General features: G+C 45.3%; 1 protein-coding gene across 9 annotated transcripts in view; it reads left to right on the top strand.

The window, feature by feature from the left end:
- PML (PML nuclear body scaffold) overlaps window positions 1-13952 on the top strand; it is a 52684-nt gene that overhangs the window by 17401 nt on the left and 21331 nt on the right. For all 9 annotated transcript variants that reach the window (XM_042235267.1, XM_004017861.5, XM_012098711.4 and 6 more), the window contains exon 3: window positions 12184-12764. In XM_042235267.1, coding sequence (XP_042091201.1) covers window positions 12184-12764 — 581 coding nt within the window. The remainder of the gene's footprint in view (window positions 1-12183; window positions 12765-13952) is intronic.

Raw genomic sequence — 13952 nt, 5'->3', positions numbered from 1 at the left:
ATAAAAGAACTTGAGAATGTCAAAACTGTTTGTCACATAAGGAATTACTACTTGTTTTCTATGTCCCCAGATTCTATTTACATTTAATGATTATAGTCATTGAACTGCATAACAAATACCTGCTTTGGATTTGTTCTGTCAAAGCTGTTAGAGTTGGAGAGGTATTTTGAGATTGGTACAACTAAATAGAAGAGCTGCCTCTTTATATCATATGTCCCTTAACTAATAAAGTATTAAGTTACATATGTGCATGCACGCTCAGTTGTGTCCGAGTCTGTGACCGTGTGGACTGTAGCCTGCCTGGTTCCTCTATCCATAGGATTATCCTGGCAAGAATACTTGAGTGCATTCCCATTTCCTTCTCCAGGGGATCTTCCAGACCCAGGGACTGAGTCTGAGTCTCCTGCAGCTCCTGCACTGGCAGGAGACTTCTTTACCCACTAGCACCACCTGGGAAGCCCCCATAAAGTGAAAGTGAAAGTCGCTCAGCCATGTCTGACTCTTTGCGACCCCATGGACTCCATGGAATTCTCCAGGCCACAATATTGGAGTGGGTAGATTTTCTTTTCTCCAGGAGATCTTCCCAACACAGGGATCAAACCCAGGCCTCCTGCACTGCAGGCGAAATTGTCGTTTTATTTATTGAAATTTAGTTCAGTTCAGTTCAGTTGCTCAGTCATGTCCAGCTCTTTGCGACCCCATGAAGTGCAGCACTCCAGACCTCCCTGTCCATCACCAACTCCTGGAGTCCACCCAAACTCATGTGCATCGAGTAGGTGATGCCATCCAGCCATCTCATCCTCTGTCATCCCCTTCTCCTCCTGCCCTGAATCTTTCCCAGCATCAGGGTCTTTTCCAATGAGTCAATTCTTCGCATGAGGTGGCCAAAGTATTGGAGTTTCAGCCTCAGCATCAGTCCTTCCAATGAACACCCAAGACTGGTCTCCTTTAGGATGGACTAGTTGGATCTCATTGCAGTCCAAAGGATTCTCAAGAGTCTTCTGCAACACCACAGTTCAAAAGCATCAATTCTTCGGCACTCAGCTTTCTTCACAGTGCAACTCTCACATCCATACATGACGACTGGAAAAACTATAGCCTTGACTAGACGGACCTTTGTTGGCAAAGTAATGTCTCTGCTTTTCAATATGCTATCTAGGTTGGTTATAGCTTTCCTTCCAAGAAGTAAGCATCTTTTAATTTCTTGGCTGCAATCACCATCTGCAGTGATTTTGGAGCCCCCCAAAATAAAGTCTGACACTGTTTCCACTGTTTCCCCATCTATTTCCCATGAAGTGATGGGACCAGATGCCATGATCTTCGTTTTCTGAATGTTGAGCTTTAAGCCAACTTTTTCACTCTTCTCTTTCACTTTCATCAAGAGGCTCTTTAGTTCTTCTTCACTTTCTGCCATAAGGGTGGTGTCATCTGCATATCTGAGGTTATTGATATTTCTCCTGGCAATCTTGATTCCAGCTTGTGCTTCTTCCAGCCCAGCGTTTCTCATAATGTACTCTGCATAGAAGTTAAATAAGCAGGGTGACAATATACAGCCTTGACGTACTCCTTTTCCTATTTGGAACCAGTCTGTTGTTCCACGTCCTGTTCTAACTGTTGCTTCCTGACCTGCATATAGGTTTCTCAAGAGGCAGGTCAGGTGGTCTGTATTCCCATCTCTTTCAGAATTTTCCACAGTTTATTGTGATCCACACCGTCAAAGGCTTTGGCATAGTCAATAAAGCAGAAATTAAAATAGCTTGATAATTACTATCTATGTGATAAACTTTGTCTTGTTGTCTTGCAAGATTTACTGACATGTAAATTGAAATCATGTTCATGTGGACTAGTATTCAATACTATATAGTGTATTATTATACAACTCAATGAATTTGCCCAAGTGATCTAAGTTTGCTCAAACTTGAATCTCCTTCATTAACATAAGGCAACCCACTCCAATATTCTTGCCTGGAAAATCCCATGGATGGTGGAACCTGGGAGGCTACAGTCCATGGGGTCACAAAGAGTCGGACACGACTGAGCAACTTCACTTTCACTTTCACACGTCACTTAAAATATTTCCTGCACTTGATAACTATTCTGGCAGTACTTCCAAGGGGCATCATTGCAATCACTTAAGCTAATGATGGTAATTACATATTAGAAATACTGTGTGGAGGAAGGGTTGACTGGAGAGACCAAGGAGGCCTACAAAGGGACAGTCTTAAAGGCATCAAAGTCATAACTGGGGCAAGAACAAAGGCAGTATTGTTGGGAATTGGTATGACAGATCTAGGAACTAGAATTCTGCCTTAATCATCTCTACATTCTAGCCCCATAGCTGCAACATAGTTGGTATTCAGTAATTATATTTAAGTAAAGGAAGATAGAATTTAATAAGACTTAACGATGAGTAATTGTTGAAGCAGTCTAGGAGGGGAGGAGTCTGGAATTCCCCTTGATCTTTGGCTTGAGTGGCCTTTGGATGTTAGTTCCCTTCACTGCCCTAAAGAGAGAAGGGGAGGCCGGGATCCCATGCAGGAGGGCTCCTGCTGAATGAGTGACATGGCCCAACAGAACACTGACCGCCTCATCTTGAAAGCAGAGACCTACACAGAAAAGAGTGGGGGAGGAAAAGTACAAATTTTCTCTTCCTCTTTCTTGGTTGTGGGGCCAGTATAAGGAGACAGTGGGAAATAGACAAGGCTTCCTTCTCCCCTCTTTCCTAACTTCTTTTATCTTCCTAAGACCTCAGGTTTCCCCATCTCTGCCACCACCCCCTCAGCCAATGGCTAGTTAATGGATAATGCTTTCAGTCTCTTTGAGCATCTTGGCATCTCCAACTATGCATCTCCTCTCCTGGCTTCAGAAATCTTATTTCCTCAACTGTGTCACCCTGGAGATAGCAGGAAACCAGTCCCGTTAAATGCATTCATACTGCATTAGTCATGCAAATAACTAATGGAGCCCTTTAATTCCCCCCTAGCTAATTATTTGAATTTCCAAAGGAGGCCTTTCCTTTCACTACTCCACAGAAGTGAAAGCTCCCAGTCACCTTGTTGAGATGGGGGTGTGACGTGGACAGTTTTCTGTCACCATTCACCAAGCCAGGCCCTGCCCTGGAATTTTGCTCTGGGGCCAGCTCTCCTCCACGGGTCCTGATTTCATAGGATTTTTGTTCTTGCATTCTGAGGATGCAAGATTCCTAGGACAGCAAAAGTGGCATGCCGCTGTGATCTTCGTGGAAGGTGAGGCTGGTTTAGGGTGGCATGTCCATACTGGGAAGGGAGCAGTCCAGAGACCACACTCAGTGCTTATATTTCCTTACTGCCCGAGGTTGAGAGGCTCACCCACCAGCAGCAGGGCTAGCCCCGCTCCCCGCACACACAGCCCCGCTATGTGCTTAATGTCTTGTCTTCTTCCACAACTCCAGAATGTCCAGTGTGTACCTGGCACTGTGCTGCTTGCTTCCCATACACCAGCCCCTCATCTTTGTAACCATCTGTGAGACAGAATCTTTGTCCCTATTGTATAGATGGGGAAATTAAGACTCAGAGAACGTAATTCACTCACTTATGGTCTCATAGATAGGAATCATGGAAGAGCTCCAGATGCCTTGTCCACGGTTGAGTGGCCTCTGGCGTGGATGTTTAGACACAGGCAGCTTAGGAATGGGAAGACTGAGAACCCAGGGAACTTGCTGGAGCTTCTGTTTAAATAGTCATAGTGCAGTCAATTCACTGCACAGTCATAACGGAGTAAACCGAACAATGTGTCACAAAACAGAAGAGATAGAGCTTTGTTGTAATTCCCAGTTGGAATGGGTTCTCTGTTGGTTCCCCATTGCTTCCTACTTAAAGTCCAAAAGCCTTTGCTTAGAATTGATTATGGAAACTTTTGGAAAATCTCAGTACATAAAAAGGGGGAGGGAGGAAGAGAAAGAGGTAACTACTATCAGTATAGAATTTTTCCTTTCCTTCCTGCTGTCTCTATAATTATCTAAAACAGAATGAACATCCCTGAGTGTCACAAAGTGTAATTTCCTTAAAATAGGAGCTCATGCATGTCTTTTCAAAAAATAGACCATTTTGAATTTTCAGGCGACTCCATCTGTTGATTGTATGATTTTTTCTTCCTTGGTTATAAGGTCTTTACCATCATGAGAGTAAATAGCCAACTATTATATCCCCATGGTGTTATTTTTCATATTTAACTCTGATTCATCAAAAATATATCTTGCTGTAGTGTATGAGGCAAAGCTCTAACTTGATTTATCTGCCCCCTCCCGTAACCAGTTTTCCTGATAAAATTGTTGAAAACCCCTTTAATGTCCATTAGTTTGGGATGCTCTTTTTCATTATGTAAAATGCTGTATTCTGATAGATGACAGGGTCTCTTTCAGGGCTTTCTGTTGTGCTGATCTTTCTCTTGGCTATTATTTTTCATTACATTAATAGTGGCAGTTCTGTAATGTTGTCAGTGGCACTAAAAATCCCTATCCTTACACGGATTTTTCAAAAATTTTCTTAGCTATTTGATCTGTTTACTCCTTCATGTGAAATCTAGAATCAATTGGTTAAGTTTTAAAATCTCATTCTTGGGACTTCCCTTGTTGTCCAGTGGTTAAGAATCTGCCTTCCCAATGCAGGGGATGCAGGTTCAATCCCTGGTCGGAAAACTAAGATTCCACATACTGAGTGGCAACTAAACCCACGTGCCACAACTAGAGAGCCCACGTGCATTAGAGCCCATGCTCTGAAACTGGAGAACCCCCCAACCCTGCAACTAAAGAAAGCCCACACACCACAATGAAGACCCAGCGCAGCCAAAAATAATAATAATTTAAAAAAATTTTTAATTGCTTTAAAATCTCATTCGTAGTTTGCCTAAAATTGCTTCAAACCTTTATATTAACTTCGGAAAAATTAATAATAGTGAGAGGGTAACAGGCAGGAAGGCCAGGGGTCTCCAGAGGAAATAGCCTGCAAGTGTCAGACATTTTTATCTCTCTTAAGAGGCAGGAGGAAACAAACTAGCGATATTTTTTCCTTAATCTATACAAATTTAAAAGGAAGTTTCTCTAAAAATTCTGTGTTGCCATAGTGATACCTGGTTTCACCTGAAGTTAACCAATGCCTTTTTCTTATGGAAATGTTTATCTTAAGCTATGCTAGTATACTATGCATTTACCCCAAACTCTGTCTTCAAGTCTCTGTGTCTCTCTGTCTTCAAGCCTTTTGGCTCAGAACCTACTTGATAAACCAGTATGTTATATTCCGATATTGTTCCTCTAATCTATGTAAATGAAACTATTTGTATGGTGATCTGCCCTTCAGGATTCAAGTTAATCATTTTATGGCCCAAGATTAACCGTTTGGTACCAAGATTATCCCAAAATACATCTTATGGGTGAAGGGCCTGGTGCCATTCTGAGTTTTGAGACATTCCTTTCTTTCATTAGCAGGCTGCTTGTGACTATATAACATCCAGCTGAAGACTAGCAGGGGGGTACTCTTTCTGCCCCCTTCTGATGCCTATGTCACAAGCTTTCTCTATCTCCTTTATACTTTAATAAAACTTTATTACACAAAAGCTCTGAGCGATCGAGCCTCGTCTCTGGCCCCGGATTGAATTCTTCTCCTCCGGGGGCCAAGAATCCCGGCGTTGTGATTCAACAACAACCTTTCAGTAGTCTCTGTAGTTGGGTCCTTGATACACTCTTTCCTTTTTTTAGACTTTCTCTCTTAGTGGGTTTTTTGTCATTTAGTCTATATAAGTTCTACATGTTTCTTGTTAGGATTATGTCTAGGTATTATTATTATTATTTAGCATTTTAAAAATTGCCATTGTGAATGGGAACTGGAAAATATTTACCATATTTTCTTTTCGTTTGCTTTGCTGGAATAGAATTAAGCTATTTTAATTCTGGCGTATTGATTCTGTGGTGTTTTAGTTCATTCTTTTGAGTATTCCAGGAGTAAATGAGTGCCCTTTTGCTCTCCAGAGCTACACTTCTCTGCGTTAAGTCCAGATCCTTATCATGGAGCTCCTGTGGGCAGGTGCCCACCTCACCTCTGTCACCCCTAAAAATGCCAAGCACACAGGAAGTGCTCAGTGTCTTTTGAATGAAGAACTAAGCCAAGGAAATCATTCATGGTCTTGGGTGGCAGCCGCGTGAGGGGTCATTCTGATTCAGAGCCTGCACCTCAGTCTTAGCAGAAAGTTGGGGGCTTTGGGCCCCAGGGTGTCTGTTGTAAGGCCCCAAACAGAGAGAGACCTGAAGCTAATTGTCTCCTTCCATCCAGAGGGGGAGTGGTGGGGGTATCACTCAGTGGTAGAGTATTTGATTGCAGAGGGGGAGTGGTGGCTGGTTTCCCTTGGGAGACCGCACTTGGGGCAGAAGGGGCCAAAGAAGAGGACCCAGCAGAGACTGTGGTCCACCCAGCAAGTCTTGCTCTCCCTCCAGCCAGGCCACTCTAGGGGTCCCCTTCCCAGCCTGGAGCACTCCTTTTTTTCTAAGTTTGTTTTTTCTTTAATGTGGACTATTTTTTAAAGTCTTCATTGAATTTGTTACAATATTGTTTCTGTTTTATGTTTTGGTTTCTTGGCCACGAGGTATGTGGGATCTTAGCTCCCAGACCAGGGATCGAACATATACCCCCTGCATTGGAAGGTGAAGTCTTAACCACTGGACCACCAGGGAAATCCCTATGGAGCACCTTTTCTGAGAAAGGGACACTCACCACAGACTCAGCCCCTCTCCCATGGACCCAAAGCTGAGAAAATGACGGCTGGTTCTAGTTCTCCCTTTATGTCTATAGCCTGTCTAATCGTCCACACGGAGAAGGCGATGGCACCCCACTCCAGTACTCTTGCCTGGAAAATCCCATGGGCGGAGGAGCTTGGTAGGCTGCATTCCATGGGGTCATGAAGAGTCGGACACGACTGAGCGACTTCACTTTCACTTTTTTACTTTCATGCATTGGAGAAGGAAATGCCAACCCACTCCAGTGTTCTTGCCTGGAGAATCCCAGGGACGGGGGAGCCTGGTAGGCTGCCGTCTATGGGGTCACACAGAGTCGGACATGACTGAAGCAACTTAGCAGCAGCAGCAGCATTGCCCACATCTAATAGAATTCTGTTCTTTAATTAAAAACATAGGTAATACATTCACACAGTTCAACCAGGAGAGCAAACTCAAAGGTGTACAGTGAAATGTCTTACTCCACCTCTGCCCTGCCCCATCCCATAACTAATAATTTGTAACCTTCCAAGGTTTCTTTATTCAAATGCAATCAGATATGAATATATTCTTATTTTTCTCCATTCATATATAAAGGGTAACATCCTATATATACACTTCCACATCTTGATTTATTTAAAATATACATCATCATAATTGAATACAGTATATGCTGGTCACTGTTCTAACCTTATATATATGTAACACATCTAATCCTTCTAATACTCCTATTATTCTCCTTATTTTGCCAGAGAGATTTTTGCCTCTAATGAACCTCCTCTGTTTTTTCCAGCTGCATAGTACTCTCTTGCACAGGTGCATCTTAATTTATGTAACTCTTTGAGTAGTGATGGGCACTTGTTTCTATTCTTTGCTATTACGGACTGTGTTACATTGTACAGATGTTACCTTTTATGCCTGGAGACAGAGCTGTAGAAAAGAAATCTAGAAGGGGGTGTTGCTGGGTCAAAGGATAATTACATTTGTAATTGTGATGAATATTGCCAAATTTCCCTCTCTAGAGTTACTCATTGTTTTCATGATCCTTAGCATTTCTTGTTAATAGTGTCATTAGAGAACACTAATATTTCAGTCAATCATAATTATAGTCTTTGTTAAAAACATTCATGAAGGACTTACTTGATCTTCTCTAGCACTCCCATCGAAGAAGGTGATGGCACCCCACTCCAGTACTCTTGCCTGGAAAACCCCATGGACAGAGGAGCCTGGTAGGCTGCAGTCCATGGGGTCGTGAAGAGTTGGACACGACTGAACGACTTCCCTTTCACTTTTCACTTTTATGCATTGGAGAAGGAAATGGCAACCCACTCCAGTGTTCTTGCCTAGAGAATCCCAGGGACGGGGGAGCCTGGTGGACTGCCATCTATAGGGTCGCACAGAGTCGGACACAACTGAAGTGACTTAGCAGCAGCAGCAGCAGCAGCAGTAGAACCACTCCCATATGAGGTGGGAATTACCTGTATTTTACAGATAAGAAAACCAAGGTCCAGAGAGGTTACATGACCTGCCAAGGAAGGACACTGAGCTGAGGTCAGATCCGCATCTGCGCAGCTTTTTTCTCTGCTCCCCACTACCATTACCTCAGTCACTGGCCCTGCTCACAGGCTAGATGAGGCTGTTACTTAGATCCAGTGTGCTGAGGCTGGAGGCGTTGAAGACTCATGACCCAGTAGTGACCCCCATTCCCCTTTCCACACATTTTTCTGTCTCCAGAGAAGCTTTGCTAGTGTGAAATAAGTCTCCTCTGTTTGATCAAGAGGCTTAAGCCTTGGGACTTACCACCTTGGGTAACTTGGGAAGGTTGAGAGCTGGCAAAGCTGAGGACTCGTACCTGGTACCTGGTGCCAAGACTTTGGAACTGGGTTGGCCAGCAGGCTCTCTGTTGACATTTCTGGGACAAGTTGATCTCACTAATTGAGACCAAAGTGGCCCCAGCTAAAAGCCTTTCTCCTGGCCTTAGATGGGCTTACTTGTTATTCACATTGCTGGCAAGAGTAAGTTACAGCAGTATTTCTAGGGAAGTAACTAATATTTTTCCTGGTAATATTTTTTAAATTTCTTGATTAATGAACTTCTGGCTACGCTGGGCCGTCGTTGCTGCACTGCAGGCTTTCTCTAGCTGTGGTGAACCGGGGCTGTTCTCTCGCTCTGGTGCTCAGCCTTCTCATTCCACTGGCTTCTCTTGTTGGCAGAGCGCAGGCTCCAGGGCACACGGGCTTCAGTAGTTGTGGTGCCCAGGCTTAGTCACCTCCCTGCATGTGGGATCTTCCTGAACCAAGGGTCAAACCCATGTTCTCTGCCTTGGCAGGCAGATTCTTAACCACCAGATCACAGGGAAGTCCTCCTGGTGCTATTTGAAGAGTAATATTTCATGCAGTGTTTCAGAGCATGGACTCTGAGCCAGGCTACTTGGGTTTTAGTTAGTTTCCTATTGTTGCTGTAACAATTTACCACAAATTTAGGGGCTTGAACCATTACAGACAGATGGTTATTTACCTCTGGAGGTCAGAAGTCTGCAGTAGGTCTCATTGAGCTACAATCGAGGTGTCTGTAGAACAGTGTTCCTTAGGGAGGCTCTTGAGGAGAGCCCATTTTCTTGCCTTTTCCAGCTTCTAGAGGCTGCCTGCATTCTTTTCTTTCTTTAAAAAATATTGTTTATTTATTTATTTGAGTGCTCCCAGTCTGAGTTGCAGCACATGGAATGTTTAGTTTTGGCATGTGGGATCTAGTTCCCTGACCAGGGATCAAACCCTGGACCCTGCATTTGGAAAGCAGAGTCTTAGCCACTAGACCTCCAGGGAAGTCCCTGCCTCCATTCTGTATTTCATGATCCCCTGCCACCTTCAAAGCCACCAGGACAGTATCACTCTGACCTCTACTTCCTCTCCCTCTCTCACTCTCCTGCCTATCTCCTCTTTCCCCTATGAGGTCTCCTGTGATTACATTGGGTCCACCCAGATAATCCAAGATAATCTTCCCATCTCAAGATCCTTAATGTAATCACACCTATCAAGTCCTTTTTGCCATGTGAAGTGAAGTGAGGTGAAAGTCGCTCAGCCGAGTCCAACTCTTTGCGACCTCATAGCCTCTACAGTCCATGCAGTTCTACAGGTTAGAATACTGGAGTGGGTAGCCTTTCCCTTCTCCAGGAGATCTTCCCAGCCCAGGGATCAAACCTAGGTCTCCCGCATTGCAGGTGGATTCTTTACCAAATGAGCCACAAGGGAAGCCTTAAGAATACTGGAATGGGTAGCCTATCCCTTCTCCAGGGGATCTTCCCAACCCAGAAATTGAACTGAGGTCTCCTGTGTTACAGGCGGATTCTTTACCAACTGAGCTATCAGGGAAGCCCTTCTTGCCATGTGAGGGGTCCTATTCAGGTTCCAGGAATTAGTACTTGAATGCACACCATTATTCTGCCTACTACAATTTGCTTCTGGACTCTGTCACTTTCTAATTGTGTGACCTTGAACAAGTTATTGCACCTCATGCTTAGTTTCTCCATCCTTAGAATGGGAACAATGATAATTCCCACTCCATAGGATTGTTATAAGGATTAAGTGAGTTGATATTTGTGAAATGTTTATAAGTATCTTGACACATAGTAAATACTATGGAAGTGTCTGCTGGCTAAAATATATTAAAATATACACTCTCTTAGCAATTCTATTATTTTATCATATATTTCATAGAAACAAAAGGATCTATGCATGAGGCTACATAAAGCATTGTCCATATTGGGGGGAAATGCACAAACAGGAAATCACTGGAATGCCCGTTAACACAGAGTTCTGCAACACCCTGGGCTGCAGACCCATCCTGGTCGGAACCTATTAGGAACTGGCGAGGAGCAAAGGAGGCTTCATCTGCTGCTTCACATCACTCTCATTACTGCCTGAACCACCCCTTGCCACCCCTTCCCCAACCCATCCCCCCTCCCCTGCACACACCCCTCCCACCCACCCCGTGGAAAAGTTGTCTTCCACTAAACTGATCCAATGCGTTATTAATAGAATGGCTGAGTCAGTGTGGTCCATCTGGAATGTAATGGATCTATTAAATACATTAGTCCATCCTAAAGGAGATCAGTCCTGGGTGTTCATTGGTAGGACTGTTATTGAAGCTGAAATTTCAATACTTTGGCCACCTCATGCAAAGAGTTGACTCATTGGAAAAGACTCTGATGCTGGGAGGGATTGGGGGCAGGAGGAGAAGGGGACGACAGAGGATGAGATGGTTGGATGGCATCACCGACTCAATGGACATGGATTTGGGTGGACTCTGGGAGTTGGTGATGGACAGGGAGGCCTGGCATGCTGCAGTTCATCGGGTCGCAAAGAGTCGGACACGACTGAGCGACTGAACTGAACTGAAGATTATGCTTGTAGACCTAGATGAGGAGTGTCCTGAACAAAAGTTAAATTAGAGGAGGAAGTTACAAAATAATCGTTTAGCATGATCTGATTTTTTTTTTAAATAAACATCAACCTGCCCAAAATTATTGTAGGTATGAGTCAGTTATTTAACCTCTGAACATCTTGATTTCTTCTGTCTGTGAAGTGAGGATAATAATCATTCTCTTAAGACACTCTACGGAGGATTAAGTGGGATGAAATGTTTCAAGTCCTTGGGATTCTGCTAGCAGCAGAAGAGTGTGACTATTTATGTGGAGCAGTTTGAAGAGCCAGAGGTGTGAAGGATGCACCCAGGATGCTCTCCTGGTTGCCTCCGAGGCGGAGAAAAGAAATTCAGAAGTGCTGGGTACTTCTGATGATGATTAACTCTGCTTTAAAAAAAAAAAAAATTTATTTAATCGGAGGATAATTACTTTACAATATTGTGATGCTTTTTTGCCATACATGGACGTGAATCAGCCATGGGCATACATGTGCCACCCCATCCTGAAACCCCCTCCCACCTCCCTCCCCACCCTATCCCTTTGGGTTGTCCCAGAGCACTAGCTTTGGGTACCCTGCTTCACGCATCAAACTTGCACTGGTCATCTAGTTTACATATGGGAATGTACACAGTTCAATGCTGTTCTCTCAAATCATCCCACCCTCGCCTTCTCCCATAGAGTCCAAAGGTCTGTTCTTTACATCTGTGCCTCTTTTGCTGCCCTGCATGTAGGATTTTTGTTACTGTCTTTCTAAATTACATGTATGTGTTAATATACAGTATTTCATGGATGGAGGCTAGCTATTACTACTTTAGTAACTTTTTTTATGTTCCAATAAGTTTTATTGGTAGTTTGGATACTATCCCCATAACCAGAAACACTGAACTGAGAAAAGCACAGATGTAGAAACATACCAGCACTCAAAGTTTTTGTAACTGTTTTGAAGAGGCATTTAGTAAAGAATATTTAAAGAGAAAAAGAAAGCAGGAATCCCCTAAATCAGGCCAACCTTCTGTGTCCGCAGCATCTACTGCCGAGGCTGCTCCAAGCCCTTGTGCTGCTCGTGCGCTCTCCTGGATAGGGACCACGGCGAGCTCAAGTGCGACATCAGCATGGAGATCCAGCAGCGGCAGGATGAGCTGGACACCATGACCCAGGACCTGCAGGAGCAGGACCGCAGCTTCGGGGCAGCGCAGGCGCAGATGCGCTCTGCCATCAGCCAGCTGGGCCGTGTACGCGCCGACACTGAGGAGTTCATCCGTGAGCGCGTGCGCGAGGTGGTAGCGCACGTGCTAGAGCAGGAGCGTGAGCTGCTGGAAGGCGTGGGTGCGCGGTACCAGCGCGACTATGAAGAGATAGCGGGCCAGCTGGGCCGGCTGGATGCTGTACTGCAGCGGATCCGTATGGGCAGCGTGCTGGTGCAGAGGATGAAACTATACGCCTCGGATCAGGAGGTGCTGGACATGCATGACTTCCTGCGCAAGGCACTCCACCAGCTGCGCCAAGAGGAGCCCCAGAGTCTGCGAGCCACTGTGCACACAGACAGCTTCAACGAATTCAGGGTGCGCCTGCAGGGCCTCGTCTCTTGCATCACCCAGGGTAGAGGTAAGCCACCATCACCTCATGGCTGGCCTGTTTACCCTGTGAGGGCTTGGGCCTGCTGATGCCCGTGGGGAAAGGCAGGTGGAAAAGATCAGCCCCATGTGACATAAGAGGAAACTGTGGGGTTTTTATTAAGTCTCTTGGGTTTGATCACATTGTAGGTTACAGAGCGCAGGATAAGTCTGGGGGAGCAGAAGCCTGCAGCCACCCAGTAGGGTCACGTCTGACTGATTTATAAGACCCTAAGTATTAGTTGTGATCTTGTGACTCTCAAGGAAGTTGAAAGTGAAAGTCACTCAGTTGTGTCCAACTCTGCTATCCCATGAACTGTAGCCCACCAGGCTCCTCTGTCCGTGGAATTCTCTAGGCAAGAGGGACTGGAATAGGTTGCCAGTTCCTTCTCCAGGGAATCTTGGCGACCCAGGGATTGAACCCCGGTATCCTGCATTGCAGGCAGATTCTTTACCGCTTGAGCCACTGCGGGAAGCCCCTCAAGGGACTTAAGAAACTATAAAGCTGAGAACCATACCCTGTATCATTTTAGCCCCAGAGGGGCGGACCACTACCACCACCACCACTCCTAACCCCCACCCCCATCCCCTGGTGGGGTGCTTACCCAAAACCAGGCTCAGTGGAAGGGATCTTTTGCCCCTCGGATGGCCTGCCATCTGGACTAGCTGCCTATCTGTGTGGGCCCTGCCTGGTATTGGGAACTGGGGAAGTGAGGAGACAGAGGACCAGTTTCTGACCTGGAGTTGTCCAGTCCGACTGGGAGACAAGGTTGGGGCACATCGTGTGGCTGGAGAATGAGACAGTGCTTGGCTCTGTAGCCCAAATCCAGGACTTACAGCAGCTTTCTAGGGGCTGGAGGCAGCAAGGAGGCTTCCAGGAGACACAGGGGCTGCACAGGAGGGCCTCCAGGGTAGGGAGGCTGAAATGGCTCTTTGACAAAATCTCCGGTTCTGGTGTGAGGATGCCCTTTCACTGAGAAAGGGGAGGGAAGCCTCAGAATCTGAAGGTTCTTGGGCAGATGGCAGCGATGGAGACCTGCTCACTCCTGGCCTTGGAGCTAGTGGATGCATTCATCAAAATGCAGTCCTAGCGTGGACATGCGCCTTTTCCACCTAGGTGGTAACTATTACCACATGTACAGGAAATGACTTCCATAGAGTTTAAACAGCTTGCCTCGGT

This window comes from Ovis aries, chromosome 18 (assembly GCF_016772045.2).
Source record: "Ovis aries strain OAR_USU_Benz2616 breed Rambouillet chromosome 18, ARS-UI_Ramb_v3.0, whole genome shotgun sequence".
Taxonomy (NCBI): domain Eukaryota; kingdom Metazoa; phylum Chordata; class Mammalia; order Artiodactyla; family Bovidae; genus Ovis; species Ovis aries.
Note: the sequence above shows the minus strand (reverse complement) of the source record. Positions and strands in the feature narration are given on the sequence as shown.